Raw genomic sequence first — 17,860 nt, forward strand, 5'->3', positions numbered from 1 at the left:
AGTAGAAAGGGTGGTGGTTGGGCTGCTGGCACCAGGCTCAGTATTTTAACTGTAACAGAAATGAAATTGAAGAAATTTATTTGGGAGTCTTCTCTGCTGCCGAAGTGTGGTGATATCTGGACTTTTATGAGACTTTTTGTTGTTTGTCCCAGTTCACAGAGATTTCTGTATGAGACACAGTGTTCCTCAGTGGTGAGGGCTGTCAGACCCTGCTGGTCTGGTCCCAGCAGGGCTGTGCATGTGGGAATTTCATCTAATCCCACTAATATTAATATTTACATGCAGCATTACTAAAGGCAGTGCAAAATTGGTTGGATTGTAAGTGTTTTGCTGTGAATCACCGGGCATACAACATGGTTACTCCATTAAGTGGCTGCAGTGGGGATTTTGGATGCATGGGGCATTGGAGGCTGCATGTCCAGGCTGGGAAGTATAAGAGATGTTGCTCTGCCTGGCAAAAGGAAATAGGAGCTCTGCATTTCCCAGCAAAGTGACAATTCTGGTTGTGTCCCACTGGCTGCAGCAGGTGGTGGGTCATTTATTTTGTTGGATGAATAAAAGCCGACAGCACAAGTTAAGTAAATATGATGGAATACATTTCTGGGTACAGAAGCTGCAGTTTTTGCTTAGAGGTGAAATCCATGCTTGTGCAAGGAAAATTTAAAAAAGCAACAATCAATCATCCTCTTTCTGTCCTTAAAATGTGGACTTCAGTTTTGGGCCAGGATATGCTGTTGTTCTCTACAAAGGCTGATATTGAGGCCAGGGTTTATTTATTTAGTAAACATAATGCCTGAGTGCATCAATTGATGTTTAAAAGCATTTACCAATGTTCTGATTGTGTGCTGGTCCATTACACTTTATGGAGTGTGAGGACCACAACCTTTGAAGAAAAAACTCGTGGTGCTTGCTTCATTTGTAGAAATTAGTCTTAATACTTGACATTATCAAGTTAGTGATAGTTGATATAACATTTTGAGAGTAATTAGGAGCATGAATTTATGCTCAGATGGATGTTCAATTAAAAACTGTGGCAGCTTTGAAGATCATGCTTGAATAATCCTGAGGCTGAAATGTGGGTCTGTGCCCATGTGAACATCGACAGCGAATCTGGAGAGGGGGGAATGCTTTAGTAGCTCAGTTTTCCTCTGTATGTTTTATGCCATTGTAGCCATCAGTGTAACTGTGCTGAATTCACGGAGTTGAAGAGCCAGAGGCAGAACCTGCCTTGGGAAAGAGATGCTGGAGGATGTTGGTGTGTTTGGGCCTCTGGGAGCTGTACCCCAGCTGGTGCTGGCAGTGCTGCTGCAAGCCTTGCAGTGCTGACTGTGAACAGCCAGCATGGGGCAACCAAATTCCTTCTGGAGACCTCTTCCCTTCCTCTCCTTGTGTTTCTGGAGGTTCAGTCGCCATCCCACGTGAGTGAGGAGGGAACATTGGGAAAACCCATGGTTGCATCCAAAGCAAAGGTAGTGCTGTGCAGGAGTTGGAGCCCTGCAGCAGGACGGGGGTGGTGGTGGGATGTGGTGGAAGGTTGGTCTTGGGCAGTGATCCTGGTTCCTGTGCACCTCTGGCTCTTCTCTACGAGCAGAGAAGCAGCTCACCACCCACCAGCCACCACCAAGCAGATGTATCCTTTCCAGCATGCCCATGGGGGCACCAAAATGGAGGACTTTTGACAAAGTGGGGATTTTCTTTGAATCACAACACTTCTTGCCTGTTCTGAGCCACATCTTTGGTGTTGAGGAGGCAAAGTTGAGCAGAGGAGCAGGAGTAGGGCTCAGTCTTAAGGTGGTTTTTGGATGGATGGTGGCTGATGGTGTGTGATGGTTTAAAGGAAAAAGACACTGTTGAGGTGGTGGTTTAAAGGAAAAAGCAACAAGTTTTGGGGGTTGGAGGACACACAGGAAGTAAAAGCATCACAACAGAGCTTTTTGGTGCTTTTCTTATATTGACACCCCAGTCCTCTATTTTAGCTTTCTTAGAGCAGCACAAATGAACACTGGACAATTTAACACTTGACATTAATTAATTCCCAGTTTCAGCTTGCCTTGGCTTTGGCAATGGTGGTTCCACTTCCTGATCCAGCTGATAATTTGGAGAGACTGCAGGGGCATGGGTGCTTCTGGACTTGCTTCCAGGCTTTGGGCACAGGCACTGGAATCTGCGTGGCCAAGGTGCTGATGCTGTGAGAGGGGTTTATTGCTCCCATGGCATCTTTTAATAGGTACAGGTTGGATGTTGATTTATTTCCTCTGTTGCATCTCTCACTTCCAGTTCTTGGTGTCTTCCTCCAGCCTGTCTGTATCTTTATTGCAAATTCAAGGACATCTGCAGTAAGGTAATCAACTGGGTTTTCTAGCCTATTTATGAAGGTTTCACAGCTAGTCTCAGTGCTGGGCAGTAGGTTGAATTAAAAGGGATTGTTGACTGGTGAGGAGATGCCTGTTTTCCCCGGATGGCTTCATCTGCCAGGGTGAAGCTCTACAATCCATTACTGTGAACAAACTGTAGAAAAAGCAAACCTTTGCTACAATATCCCAGGGTGAACACTTACTGGTTCTACTCCGCCTGATTTTTGCGTGACTAAGTGCCCCTCATGGCTTACATTAACATATGTTTCCAAGTGGTTTATTTTGTTTTGGTAAATGCTTACACGATATTAAGTTGTTACCATTGTCTGTAAATATTTGGGAGGTGTACAAGGAGGCAGCAGATTCCTGGGAGAAGGATGCTGTGGCCACATAGGGATCCCTTTCCCCCTGGCTGGTACTGAGGGAAGCAGGAGCACTTCACCATGGCAAAGCTGGGGCATTTCCTTAAAATACAAAATCAGGTGGTGATGCATCACATGAAGGCAGGTATAACTCCTAAATCCATGGTTTGGAATGCCCCAGCTTGCTTCTCCCTCCTCCTCCTCCAGCTCACAGGAGATGGGGCATGCCATGGTCCAAGTGTTTACCCTGGTGGTGCTCTGTGGGCTTTAATTAAAGTGTCAGTACATGTGGGGACTTCCTGAGCAAGCCAACAAGGACCAATTTAGGAAGAGGAGGATTTGTTTCTGCAGATCATGCTGTCTAAATAGATGGTGTCTAGCGACGTGCCCCTCCTTCCCGACGGCCACATCCAGGGGATGCTTCAGCCACAGCCTGGGGCTGCTGGGCTGTGGTTTTATAACTTTTTATGTTGCACATTCTTTAAAGTAAAGCTCTTTTTCTGCTGCTAAAACATGGGCTTGCTCAGGACATATAAATTGTGTTAATAAATGAGCGAGGAGCCCTGGTGGGTGAATTGGCTTCCTGGTGAAGTCATAAATTTGGAGAGGATGATGCTGCCTTGCTCCACAGCCGGCGCGTGGGTTTGCTTCCCAGCGCCGTGCCTGGAAACCTGAGGGACCAGGGAGAGGTTCCCATGTCTGGTAATTTAGGGTTCTTGGGCTGAGATGGTGTGAAAGACCATCTCCAGTCTGCAGGAGGGCTGGGAGACCTGACACAAACCCCCGCTCATCAACACACACACTGCTGTGGGGGCAGGAGGAGCCTGCAATTTAGGAAAAGCTTCTATTTTTCCCTGTTTCTGCTGCTGCAGCTTTGACCCCTCTTTGCCTCTGCTGCTGTTTCTGTCCTTGGTGTGTTAATTATCAGTGCTGCAGGGCAGGAGCTGCCATTATCTTTGTGTCTTCCACACCATATCTCACAAGATGGGGCCTTGGGCAGCTCCCATAGTAAATAGGGATATAAAGTGGGAAATAGGGATGCTTCCTTTTGCCTCCCAGCTCTCCTGTTAGGATCAGCATTTGCTGGCTTTCCTGGAGGAAAAACCTCTTTTCCTCAGGCTGCCTGGTTTGGAAGCAGAGCACATGTCCTGCAGTTGGGGGTGGGAATGATGTGATATGAGCATTTTGGATATGAAGTTGTGTGAGCCATTTCTCAGGAAAGGAGGAAAGGCTGGGAATTGACTTGCTTGATAGCAGTTGTGTTGGTTTAAGACCTCATAAATACTTGGAGCTCTTTTATATTTTCACCATCTCTCCCAGGCATTTTCCCATTAGGATTAATGTAGTCGAGCACTGTGCAACAAACAGTTCATTGCAATGATTTGCTGATTTTTTTTTTTCAGTTGCTGAAAACTGTAAAAACCTCTCTAGCATGCTAACCGAGTCTTTCTGAAAATAAATAAATTACTGGCCAGAGTGAAGATGGTGCCCTGCAGGCCAGGGGTCCCTGGTGTGTGCCCAGGTCCATGAGAGCAGGGGGGGGACCTGGCTGGGCTGAAGGCAGTGTGGGTACCCCAGCCAGCACATTCCCATCATCTCAGCTCCAGCAGCCCATTTCCAGCCGAGTCATGCTCTGTGCTCAGGAGAGGCCTCAAGCTGGTTTTTGTGCATGGCTGAGCATTAAAGGGTATTTCCAGCACTTGTTTGCCAGGAAAATACAGCACTGAAGGCCCTGTACTAATTAATTGTAGTGGCAGGAGGAAGGGGAGGGAATTGCTTTCTCATCATGGCTGCTGTGAAGATGCTCTTGAAAAAAACAACTAATAATGTGTGGATGCTGCCAGGGCGAGGAGATTGTTTAAGGATATTGTTCACTGTGAGGAAAACATTACCAAAAACAAATTTCTCCCTTTTCTTTTGCAGGGTCGTCATGTTAAAACAGGCCAGCTTGCTGCTATTAAGGTTATGGACGTCACCGGGGTAATGTATCCTCCTCCTCCTCCTGCATCCTTAAATTACAGATAAGAGAGGAAAGGGGATGGGGTGTGATAATGTGTGGGGGTGGGTGGAAGACTGATGTTCCTGGGATGTAAATTGCCTTTGTCTTAATGTGACACATGCCATTAAGAGGTTTTAGTTTTAATAAATATGTGAGAAAAAAATACATCTGGAAGTGTTTTGGAGATTAAGTACTTCATGCTGAAACAAAGCAGCATCCGGTTCCAGCATTGGCTCTTTCAAATACCTTCCTAAATTCTGAAGAAAATCATAGAATGGATTTGGGTTGGAAGGGACCTTAAAGATCATCCAGTTCCAATCCCTACCATGGGACACCTTCCATTGTCCCAGGCCGCTCTAAGCCCCATCCAACCTGGCCTTGGACGCTTCCAGGGATGGGGCAGTCACAGCTTCTCTGGGCAAACTGTGCCAGCCACACCACCCTCACAGGGAAGAATTTCTTCCCAATATCCCATTTAACCCTGCCCCCTGTCAGTTTGAAGCCATTCCCTCTTGTCCTATTGTACGTGACCTTGTCAAAAGTAGCAACAGGATCGTGTATTCATAACTCGTTTCTGTTTCTCTGCATCCATGATTTTCACTGAAGAGCTTTTGTTCACCAAAAATATGTTGCAATTATTGTAATGAATAACTTCACGAGGCAAGTAGAATAATTCCTGTGCATTCTACTGATAAAAAGGAAAGAATTCACACCACCGTGGTCTCAAAGGTGGCTCTTTTGAAACTTTGTGTCAGACTGAGAACCAAGAATTTACAAATCATTGAATTAATAACAAAACTGAGGGGAAAGGATGGTTTCACCATTTCCCAGTTGTCACGTAAGAAAAAATGAGTTGCTATGATCTAAAAACAGAGGTGTATTTAGGAGTGTGGCATGAAGATGCTTTTTCTGAAGTACTATCCCTCCCAAAGTCCCTGCACTGGAAACAATGCCAAGCTTGGGAGTACAAATATGTTTTGTTGTGCTGTATCTTTGTTTTGTCTTTTTTTTTTACTAGAATAACACATTTCAAAACTAGGACTCAATCACAATCTAGCCACCTTAATTTTTGAGTTAATGTTTTAGTAGCTTTCAGGAGCTCAGCACATACAGAAATTACTCTCTGTGAAAGCAGTCAGCTGGCCTTGGGAATCTGTTTTGAAATACCTTAGATGCTGTGGTGTGGTATTAATAGTTACGGGATCTTCATCCAGGTTTTTTTTTGGTGCTAACAGGTGAATTGGTGTGTGGAAATTAGTCTGTAAACATGGATGAGATTTGTTCCTGTTTACTTGTAGTATCTGCAAATGCCATTTATCTCATTCTCGTGGGAAGCAGGCTCCAAGGGAATAGGCAAACCCACCAAGCATAAACCCATGGCATAAATAGCAGTGAAATTCCCATGGGATGAAATCTGATGTTAGAATGAATTTTAGCTGAGAAATCAAAATATTACTCTGAGGCCAAACACAGTTTGGAATCCACACTTAATTAAGTTGTTCTAAAATACTTCCAAGGAAATATATTTCAGAAAAGTACCTGAAATCTCATACTGCCCAATAATAATTTCATGCACATCTTTAAGTAGATATCCCTGATCTAAGACTTCACCTTGTAAAGCTGGGCCTCATGTCTGAATGTACAGGGTGTAAATCAGATATTTGTTGTGGGATGTGGGTTTTGGATATTTAGTTATTTTCCCCTTAGGCTCCTTTTAGGCAGGGAAGGCTCGTTCAGGGCAGGAGCAGGCTCGGGCAGGATGGGCAGTGACCACAGTGCAGGCAATGCTGACTGTGCTCTGATAAAGGCTGTCTGGGCTTCACAGCTCTGGGTGCTGAAGGCACTTCTAGAGCCTGAAGGAATGGTTTTGGGCATTGCTTCTGGAGGAATTTCTAAAGCTGGTCCCTGCATTGTGCCTACAGCCACGCTTGGCACCTGCTCCAGGCTTAGTGCAAATGCTGCTGCTTAAAACCCAGACTCAGTCCCTGGCCTCCTCCTCACACACAGTTTCAGAGCTGCCACTGCTCATTTGGTCCTGACCTTCCATCCCACCTGTTTTTCCAGCATGTCCCTGATGACAGTGTGGCTTTCAGAAGTCTGCAGAGAACAGAATTAGTGGGCTCATCCCAGCCACAGCCACCTGCAGCTTTTGGAGTGTAAAGCCCAAGCTGGATGAGGCTCTGAGCAGCCTGGTCTAGTGGAAGGTGTCCCTGGCCATGGTGGAGGGTGGAACCAGGTGATCTTTAAGGTCTCTTCCAACCCCCAAACCATGATGATTCTGTGTTCAGTGAGCTTCCAGACAGTATTTCATCCTGACCACGTGCTTCGTGCTAAACCCCAGCAGGCTTCTGACAATGATGCTTCGTTTAACCCATCTCTGCTCTTACTAATTATCTGTTAGGAAAGATTGCAGAATAGAGGTCCTCAAATTGCAGCACTTCATCAGTTTGGGCAGCTGCTCTCTCTGAATTAAGAGTTCAGATTCGTTTTCCATGGGCTGGTCCTGCTGTGTGCTGCATGACCTACATCCAGCGATGGATGTAACAGGACCAGTCGATGGAGGCAAAGTGAACCAGCAAAGCTTGGCCTGTGGCTTTTGTTGGGTTTGGGATTGGAGTAGTTGCAGCAGTTTGCTGTGATGATTCCGTTTTCTTCCTTACCTCTCTGGATTTGCTGGGGATGATCATTCTCAGTAGTCCTGCTTGGAGCAGGAGTTTGTGCTGGAGCCCCTGAGCCTGTCCATGCAGACATGTCCTCTGGTGCCATCCACAGATCTTATGCTTTGGAGGGTTTTTCTACCCATTTTGAGTTCTTCAGCTTGAAGATGGAGTCAAAATAAAACTTCAGACCAAGTGTCCCTCTGGCTTGCCTCCATTTTTTCCTAGAGAGCCAGGCATGTATGGAGGGATGACTGAAAAGCTGGCTGGGTGCTCAGAGAGCTGGAGGGATTTTGTGCTGGGTGCTCCTTCCTGCTCCCAGCAGTGTTGAGCATCCAGCTGCTTTTTAGTTGTTGTTGCAAAGGGCTTCAATTAATAAAATCATCCCTGATAACCTTCATGTTATATGCCCTGGTTTTCTGGACAAATCAAATCAAGGAAAGTTGTGTTGACTGCCTGAACAGAGGTGATAAAGGTTCTTCCAGAACCGTCCCCTGGTTTCCTTTGTAGTGTTTGAGCCTGTTCCACCTCCTCTTTGGTGCTTATACCCTCCATGTTCTTATAAAAAATAAAACTGGAGGTTGTTTATGCAAGCTCCATCCAGATATTTCTTGTACTTGTTCTTCTTGTCTTCACTTTTGCTGTTCTTCCCTGAATGGTATTTTGGGAAGAAAGATGTGTTTCTGTCCGTGTTGTGTGACACCTGGCCAGGGGACACTGCTCCTCAGGAAAAGCTGCTCCTGCAGCTCTGCTGCTCTGTGGGTGCCTTGTCCTTTGTCCATTTGTAAAACTGAGGTCAGGAGAGGCAGGTGAGGGACACGAGGGGAGTACAGGAGAATAAAGAGCAAACAGCCTTCCTTTATAATAAAGCTCATTGACATCAAGGTGCAAAGTGCTTCCTGTGGAAATACAGGGGGCTGGAATTCAGTCAGCTTAAAATAAAACCAGGACACCTTTGATGGGTGTGAGAACAAAGAGGTGGGACGTCAAAACAGGTGTTGGTGTGGCTTCTCTGCCTCTGTTGCTTCAGCTAAAACCACTTTGCAGATGGGACAGAGAGGGGCTGGGACAGCCCATGAGAATGGTGCTTGCCACCAGGACTGGGTTGTTCTGATGGAGTTTGTGGACAGGCAGTGCCTGCCTGCTCCCCATGTGGTGCCACCCCACCAGCAGCAACTCCTGGTGTCTTGTGCTGCTTCCAGGGTGGGCAGGAGAGATGTGCCAGAGAGCTGGGAGCACAGGAGCACTTCTGCCATGCAGTGGTTTGTAGAAAAACACCTTCTTGGGCCTCTGGTGTGTCTGGGAGGGTGTGTTGATGGATCACTGGGGTAACACGGGTATGGTTGAGCCTTAGAGCAACATGAGTCTGCAGTGCAGCTCTCAGGCTCCCAGGATCTGCTGCAAAGTGGCTGTAAAATATGGTGCAAAAAACCTGAGAGGTCAGTCAGGAATGGGGTGCTTGGAAGTTCACCCATGTGCAAAGGCAGCTCGGATCCTGTGAGGTGCAGTTTCTTAATGCCTCTGCTTTTGTCTTCCTTTTCTTTTCACCTCATACCAGGATGAAGAGGAAGAGATCAAACAAGAAATTAACATGCTAAAAAAGTATTCTCATCACCGAAATATTGCTACATACTATGGTGCTTTTATTAAAAAGAACCCACCAGGAATGGATGATCAGCTCTGGGTAAGTTGCTTTCTTTTCTTTAAAATAACTGGGATTTGACAGAGATTTTTTACTCTGAATTGTCCTCTTACCAGCACCCAGCTTACACAGAACCCCTTATTTTGCATTCATCTTTTTCAAAGTCATGGCTTTGATCAGGCTCTTGCTGCTCTGCAAAACACGTCTCCATTTTGCCATAAAATCTTTGCAGGCTGATGGTAAACTAGTTTTTATTCTGAAGTGTCATTAGCAATGTCTTTATTACAACATTCAGTTGGAAATCATTCCATCTTCTCGCATTTGGAGAGAGCTGGGAAATCTCTGGGAAGATGGAGGCTGGGGGTGATCCCTGCCAGCTCTTGGTGGTGCCTCTCTGCTTTACATTTCATGGAGCCTGTGCAGGGAGATGAAGAGGAGGGGGACAGTGAGGGGAGGTCAGGGGGATCTGTGGCTGCTCAGCCACTTTGGTGGAAACTCCTGACTTTGCTGAAGGGCACCGAGCTGCTTTGTGTCCCCAAAAATCCTCATCTGCCTCTTCCTGCTGCTTCCCTTGTCAGGGCCTTCTTGGTTATTAATTCAGCATTCCCAGAGCAGGGAGGATGGAGTTTAAATCTGCTTTATCCCTGGGGAGAGACTGAGCATCAGAGCCCACTCCCTTTGGCAGCAGCTGGTGCTCAAGGGGCCAGGCAGGGCAGTGGCACAGCGAGTCAGGGTTCAGGTCATTGCTGTAAAATTAATTCAAGTTGTTGTGCTGTGTTCTGAGCTTGGCTGTGCTGGTTGGGGTCTCTGGAGCAGCAGCCTGCAGAGCCTCTGGCCATCAGAGCAGCAGTGTAGGACCCTGCTTTCCTTAGAGGTCTCTTGGAGTGAAGGCTCCATTGGAGTTGCCATCAGTACAACGACCTGGATGTTGTCCTGTGGTTGAGAAAGTCTTTATTTCCTCACAGTCTTGTAAATCCAGTAAATTCTGCCTTACCCATGTGTGGTTTTCAAAGCTTTTTTGTGCTTGAGCGAGGTTGCTGCAGCCTAATTTTTCAAGGGTGACAAATATCCATGGTTCTCTTGGGGGACCATGGAGATGCTGAAGAGCAGCAGCACACTCTTCCCTCTACTTTCTGTACCACAGAAGCTTTATTTTAGCAAAATGTTTGGTGACTTTAGCTGTTTGCCCCTGCATCCACATGCCAGAGTATCCAGTGGAAGTCGAGGGATTTGGAGGAGGTTCCTCCCAGGAGAAAACTACAGCTGATAGACTTCTGTGCCAGTTTGTTCCCCAAGACTTTCTGATACACTGAATTATTGGGAAGACTTGGGGGCTTGGATTCCAGGCATGTTCCTAGCCTGGGTGTCCAGGTTATCTTTGGTGGAAACTCTTAAAAACTATGTTCTTTGCAGCTGGCCTGGGATTCAGTGAGGCAAAAGCTGTCAGGCTGAGAAATGCTCTTGCACACCATGAAATGCCATTTGGCTTTGGCTGGTTTATAATTTTTTTTTTTTAAGTGAAATATTAAAACAACCCACAATGTTCTTCCTTATGCTGCAGGAGTGCCTGGAGGGGAAAAAAATCCCACCAACTCTGTGCCAAGCCCCCCAGTATTGAGAGGAGACCTCCCTGGGGCTGGGCTCTGCTCAGTGCCTTTACACTGGTTGGGTCTGGGATTTGTGTGCTCTGACCAGGCAAGAGGGTTTGGTTTTGTTTCTTTCCTCCAGCTCTAGTACAAAGAGCTCTTGGTATGCACAAGTGTTAATAAAAGAACAGTCCAAACTTTCAAAAAGAAAAGCTTCTTGGATTAAGAGGCATGTCCTGAAGAGTGGTGGTGTGGAGCTGTGTCAGGGGAGGTTTAAGGTGGGTTTGAGGAAAGGGTTGTGCACCCAGTGGGTGGCTGGGCACTGGAATAAACTCCTCAGGGAAGTGGTCACAGCACCAAGTCTGACAGAATTCAGAAAGTGTTTGGACAAAGCTCTCAGGCACAGGGTGGAATTCTTGGGGTTTTCCTGTTCAGGATGAGGAGTTGGATTCGATGATCCTTGTGGGATCCCTTCCTACTCAGGATATTCTGTGATTCTTCATCGATCCCCATCACTGTGACACAGCAGAGGAGGCTGTAGGTGCTGTATCACCTTCACATGCCCCAGGTCAGGGCTTTTCCTGGGTTTTCCCTGGTGAATCACCCAGTCATGCAAAGGGACAAGATGGTCACAATCCAGCTATGCTGCTTGTTCTTGGCCCCTGGAAAAGGCAGATTAGATAATCTGAATTATCGACCAGACCACTGCCGCTCCTCTCAATTTGGGGCCTTTCTCATGTATTAGTGAAAAAGATTTTGTCAAAAGCTGCTTTTCTTGCACTGGGGTGTGAGGGAGTTTTTAAGTCAATGCCCAGTGTTGGGACTGGTGGAGGTATTCCTGGGAAAGCTCCCCAGCCCTGGAGGAGAGGTGTGCTGGTGCCACTGTGTTAAATAGCTGCTGTTTCAGGATCTGATTGAATTAGGACTTGTGTGAACTCTATCAGTCTTGCCTCACAGATAAAGGCTTGTTTATTTTTCATTGGCTCTTTGTTGAAATAAAACTGTTTCTGATAATGCCCAAGTAATTCTTTTTATCGACACTCGGGAGGCTGATACGGAAATAAAAAATAGGGAACTCTTTCAGTGGAGATTAAGATCTCTCAGAAACGTGGCAGGCTTCCCACATGAAGTATTGTCAGTGCTGCTGCTCCATTCCACAGCAGCTGACTAAAAAACCCTGTTTTCAGAAATTAGGGAGCTGTGCAGAGGGTGCTATAGCAGATGCATCACAAATCTGCTATGATAGGCAAAAAAAAAGGAAGCAAATGTCATAGGCACAACCTTTATGAAACATTTAAAAAGAAATTTAAAAATATGAGGTAGGTTTATTCTTGTGTTGGATAATGTGTTGCATTCTGGGGTGCTTGGGGAGGGTTTGTGCATCTCTCTAGCTGAGGCGAGGGGGTCCTGCTCTGGTGCAAAGGGACAGGGTGAGGGTGGCCTGCAGAAACTGGGGAAATTCCCAGGGGATGTGAGGATCCAGATAATCAATAAACTGCTGCTTCTCAGAGTTAAACTCACTCAATTCCCCTTGCTCTTCTCAAATCTAAGCTGTGGGATACCTGGCTGTGCATAACCCAGAGAGCTTGTTGAGGTATTTTGGGGTGGGTGGGTGTTTTTTCTTAAATGGTGGGAGGTGAGGCATTCCTTAAGAAGCGAGAGCTGGATGGGGGAGGTGACCCCATCCCAAAGGAGCCCTGCCCTGAGCACTGCTGGAAGCTGCAGGCACTGTGACCCCCATACACTGTGCCCGTGTGCAGGGTCATGGAGATGTCACTCAGCTGGGCACTTGTCATCTGCCCTTGCTGTCCCCTGTGAGCTGAGGCCATGGCCAGAGCAGCCCCCCCAGCATGTGCAGTGGGCACAGGGGCTGTGCAGAGTGTGGGGGCTGAGCAAAGGCTGGCAGAGCCCACCCAGGGCAGGGCAGAGCCCGCGGGGTCCCCAGGGCTGGCGCTGGCTTCGATGGATGGGCTGCCATGGCAACCCTGCCCGCAGCTGCATCTGTCACCAAGGGGGACACATTGCTGATGGGCAGGTTGCCAGATACCCACGTGGTGAGGTGGCCTCTGGGGTGTCCTCTGCAGCAGATTATCTGGGCCAGCGTGGGGGGAAAAAGGAATGAGGGTGATGTGGGAACAGCCCCTCGGTCAGGGCACTGCTGCAGCTGTGCAATGTTGTGATTGCGTAGCTGCAATGTGTTTTTTCACTCTGTTGAGCTCTAGGGCCCCTTTGAATTGCTTTAGGGTGATGTGAACAGAGTCACACCAGGGATCTGGAGAGCAGAAATGGGGCCAGCAAGGCTCTATTGAAAATCGAGCATGAGCTGTCAAAGCACTGGGTTGCACCTGTGCAGCTCTGAGCAGGATTGCTCTTAGTCTGCTTGTATACCCTGAAAAATATTTTTGGGCAGTTGCTGATTCTTTGCATTACAGAAATTAGATCATGAAACATTTGAGAGGGGTCAGTTTTTGATGGAGCTGTATCTCTCTTTATTCTCTCCAAGGTCTGATATCCTGGGGGAGTGTGAGAGGATCAGAGCTGCTCCTCTGGCCCCTGACCAGGAGCTAAGGTTTACCAGAGCAGATTTCTTCTGCTGTCTGGCAGAGGAATCCAGCACTATTTAACTCTCACTGCTCTTCAAAGCAATGTCAGTGCTGTAAACACTGCAGCACTGTGAGCCCAGCTCCTTTTGCTGCCATCCCTAACCCAAAGACATAAGCCTGCTCAAGACCCATGGTGTCAGCTGCCTGCTGCCTCCCCAAGGGGCATGGCTTGCTTGGCTGGGCTTGACATCCAGGGAGATGCAGGCAAGTCATTTATTGAGGAACTCACGTGAGAGCACTTGGATGCTGCTGTTGGAGAGGAGAGAGCAGAGCAGAGCTGGCCCCTGTGCTCCCACCTGGACGTGCAGCTGCAGTGTCAGCCTGCTCCCACCCCAGCACCAACAGAAACAATGAAAACCTGGCCTTGTCTCGCTGCTGAATGTTTTAGTTGCTGCTTAACACCCATTGGATTGCTATTTCTGTTTCTGAAATGGGCTTCAGCTTTTCTCTGATCCACCAAGGGAAGGTCTCTGTGTTTCTGATGCTCCGTCGCTGCCTCCAGGTGCCACGACGTGGGGCATGAGGGTCTCCTCTGCATGGGAGCCAGGCTGAGGGGTGGGATGAGAAACTTGAGTGGCCTGGGCATATGGGACCATGTTGCACCCAAGTTCTGTTTACACACACAGCAGAAGGATTGATTTCCAGCAGCATTTAGCCTGAGGGTGTTGTGTGCTTGTTTTCTGTAACTTCAGAGAAGTCAAATTGTTCCTGAGCTGAGGCATAGGAGCACAGAAGGATTTGTCTTGTGTAATAAAGGATTTGATTTGGGGAGTTCCTCTGGAGAAGCTGGAGCAGTTCACTGCAAGATGAATTGGGGTTGGTGTTCTGGAGATGCTCAGGTTTGAGCTCTTCCAGGTAATACACAGCAGTGATTGGAACAGAGGTCTTGCCATTCCCAAACTGAGGAAAGTAGTGGTTGATCTGAAAACTCAAAATGCTATTTAAACAAAAAATTCATGAGACAGCAGGACACAGAGATTTACAATTGCAGCTTCTGAATTTGCCTTGCTTATGAAGTTTGCTGTCACTCTGGTATGAAGAGCTAAACAAATGCTAAATGAACTGTATTTAAAAATACTTCAATAAATGTCCTTGCAAATTAAATTTCAGAAGATGATCTTACCTTTAGCCCATCTTGATGATAATTTTAATTATGGTTAATATAAATTCAATATCCGTTTCCAGTTTATTGTCTTACTTCATCATGACTTCATCCCTTAAGAAAATTGGTAATGATGCAAGTGTGTGAGTGCAAGCACTCACCCAGAGCTATGAGATTGGTGAGAAAATATTTTAGTATCCAAGTGCCCTTTGAAGCATTTTCTGAGTGTATTAAACTCTGCCCTAAAATGAGCAAGAACTTCTGCTTTTAATTTTTCTCCTGGAAGACTGTTGGTTTCCATCTTAAACATGGAACAATGTTCATAAATTGATTTTATGGTAGTATCTGCATTGTTCTTCTCCCTCTCTGGTGCTTGCCTGTCCTTATTGTTGGCAATATACACAGATAGCCTGTAAGTATTCATTCTCTGCATGGCTGAACAAGCCCTTAGCTGCTCTGAGGAGACCTGGTCATGTTCCTGTACCCACTCCAGTGTGCATTTATTGTTCTTTGGCTCCATCACCCAGCAGGACATCAGTGCTGTGGGTCAGGTCTGACCTGGCCTGTTGGGTGTCTCCTTGGCCTGCCACCATCTGTGGTTCCTCTCCTTGGAGGCTGCACTGTATGAGCTGTGGTTGGGAATTCTGTAGCATCCTTCCTGCTGAGGAGCATGAGAAGCCATGGAAGCAAAAAGGGATCCCAGTGCTGCACACAGCAGCCACCTAAACGTGGGAATGGAGGCTGTTCAAATGAGGTGTCATCAGCTCTCCATCAGGGACAAGGATCCTCAGGTAGCCTTGTCACCTTGCTGCTGCTGGTTTTCTTAGAGAATTCATGGCAAAGCTTTCAAAGTGTTCATGGTGCTCAGCCCCCTTGGGTCTGGAGCCTCTTGGTGCTGGCAGAGATCTGCCAGTGCTGGATATTTCCCTGTGGATGTTATGGGACTATGCATGTCTTAAAAAACTGAGTTGGAAACACCCCTTCTGTGACTTTCTCTTTTTCTCTCTGTTAATTTAATCTCCAGGAGGTTTCACAGTTACAGATTTGGGATACATCAGCAGGTGGCTGTATTATTCCCCTCCTGGTGTGAAGTTAATCTTTGCTCTGTGGAAATCAAGGGCAGGGTAGAGGACCAAGCAAACTGCCAGCTCCATTAAGATAATCTGGCAAATTAATGGATGTACTGTGTACTTTTAATGGGATTTCTTCCATATTCTTTTAAGCATTTTGTTTGCCATGCACAGCATAGTGAGCCCTTCCTCTTCTTCTTGCTCCAAACCCTGGTGAGAGCCTGTGGAAGAGTTTCCATGGAAGAAGACTGGAGGGGGCAGCATTTTGGATTGCAAGATGTTTGTGGCTGGCTCAGCTATCCAGGATTTTCCTTTCCATATTTGCTGCTGTAGTATCCCAGATGTTAGTTTAATCAGACACACATGCAGAGGCTGATATTCCACACGTGTCAATCGTCCAGAGGGAAGAAAGAGGAAAAGCAACTTCAAAACCAGTTGTTCCATTATTCCCCATTCACTGAGCAATGAGCAAGCAGGAGTTTAGGCCATGTCAGTGACCCATCTGGATGGCTTGGCTGCTGCTGGGGTGAAAGAGCTGTAGGTGCGTTCCTTGCCTTTGCACAGGGCAAATTTTGGCCAGTGATTCATCCATTTCTGCTATTTTTCCATTTCTTGAAGACACTTTCATGACTTAACAGGGGTATTCCAAGAATTTTTCAGCACCAGTTCAGGAAGAAAAGAGAAATTTAACATCAAAATTAAAGGTAGCAGCATGGTCAAAGCCAAGTAAGGTATAGTCTGCTCAAATATTTTATTTAGCCTGAAGGTTTATGGCAGTCCTGTGTCTGGATTTTATGATTATTATAATTTATTATAGTCTTAAATCACTGCATTTGTACAATTTGGTCAGGAATAACCCTTCTGCTGTTTTAATTCTCTTCTTGGCCTGTGCTTTTAATAGTGATGTCACTTGTTTGGAGAACGTTAAATGCCATGTAAGCCTCATGTGATAAGAAACTTGAAACATGCACATCGAAGAACCTGGCAAGGGAATATCTTCAAGTAGGAAGATCTAATTGGAAAACATGGTTTCACATCTGAGAGGAAGGCACTTGCACAGGCCTTGGAGGAGGCTTGTTGCACACATGGGCTGTGCTCACTTTCTGGAGCAGGCTGATGGCTCCTGCACACCCTGGGGATCTGCAAAGTCCCAGGGAGTCAGACTCGCATCCCGTGCTATTTTTGTAATGTTTATTTCACAGTTGTTCAATGACAAGATTAAGTTCGGGCTGGGTTAGATCATTACACTTCTATATTTGATATTTTGAAACTTTGGAAATTTCTACCACTTTGGTACAAGTGGTGGTGGCCAGTCATGTTGGAACCAGCCTGAGCAGTAGGACAGCAGCTCTCTCCTGGGAAACCTGACACTGCTTGGCAGCCTTGCCCTCAAAGGAGGTTTCCTGCTCAAAGACATGGTCAGACCTAAAGGTTGTCTGGTTAAATGAAAAATAAAAATTGAAAAGTACACCTTGTTCCTAAATCATAGGAAGCTTTCAAGTATCTGCCTCCATACCTTTGTATTTTCAGATTTGAAGAACTTGCATGCAAGAGGCAGAGTTTTGTTTTATTGCTGTTGATAGAAAACATTGATCAGAAGTATAAAGCAGGGCATGTAGGGGTTGGGTTTGAGATTCTGATCTCCTCCACTGATTTTCAGCACTAGACTGATTCCTGTTTCTTGTTCTCAATCTTCTGGAGGGCCACAAGCCTTTCAAGCCTTCCAGCGTTTTATTGTTTCATTTTATAACAAACCTCAAATGGATTGCAAGGTGATAGGTCCAGGATGATGTTCCAATGGCTCTGTGTAGTAACATGGGGTCCCCACAGAAGCAGTGCCAGTGTCAGGATGCTGCTGCTGGTGTCACTGCACGACGTTTGTGTCATTAATTACATCCCTGTTCCCTTTGGCAGCTGGTGATGGAGTTCTGCGGCGCGGGCTCCGTCACTGACCTCATCAAGAACACGAAGGGGAACACCTTGAAGGAGGAGTGGATTGCCTACATCTGCAGAGAGATTTTGCGGGTACGTGTCCAGGGGGAGCTGAATGCTGTTGGGAACGTGGCAGTTCAGTGCTCAGGGGACACAGGAAGCCTTTGGCTCCACAGATTTCGTGGATGCTGTGCTGCCATGGGCTGAGCCTCTGCGGTGCCGGCAGGCGTGAATGATTCATGTGCCTGTATGATGCATAATAAATAAGCCCTGCTTAATGCCCTTTAGCTTTGTTAGTTGCCTGAATTTTAACCCTCTTTTTCCTTCAACAAAAATATAATCTCCTCTTAGTATTAAAAGGGCAAAGATTTATTTATGTTTAGAATTACATTTTTAGTTAACAGAAAGGTGAGGACTGATAAAGTCTGTGGAAAGAAGAATCTTCATGATTAAAAAGCATCCTCTGTTTTATTAAATCCACATCTGAGTTTAATGAGGATGCTGCAGCTTTTATACTCACGATGTAAATGTTTGACTGAAATGTCTTAAAATG

At 46.4% G+C, this 17,860-nt stretch overlaps 1 protein-coding gene across 2 annotated transcripts in view; it reads left to right on the forward strand.

Annotated features, from left to right (window-relative positions):
- Positions 1-17,860, forward strand: part of TNIK (TRAF2 and NCK interacting kinase) — a 154,266-nt gene that overhangs the window by 74,284 nt on the left and 62,122 nt on the right. For both annotated transcript variants that reach the window (XM_021548188.3, XM_077785736.1), the window contains exons 3-5: positions 4,640-4,696; positions 8,931-9,056; positions 17,290-17,400. In XM_021548188.3, the coding sequence (XP_021403863.2) occupies positions 4,640-4,696; positions 8,931-9,056; positions 17,290-17,400 (294 nt within the window). The remainder of the gene's footprint in view (positions 1-4,639; positions 4,697-8,930; positions 9,057-17,289; positions 17,401-17,860) is intronic.

This window comes from Lonchura striata, chromosome 10, assembly GCF_046129695.1.
Source record: "Lonchura striata isolate bLonStr1 chromosome 10, bLonStr1.mat, whole genome shotgun sequence".
Classification (NCBI taxonomy): Eukaryota; Metazoa; Chordata; class Aves; order Passeriformes; family Estrildidae; genus Lonchura; species Lonchura striata.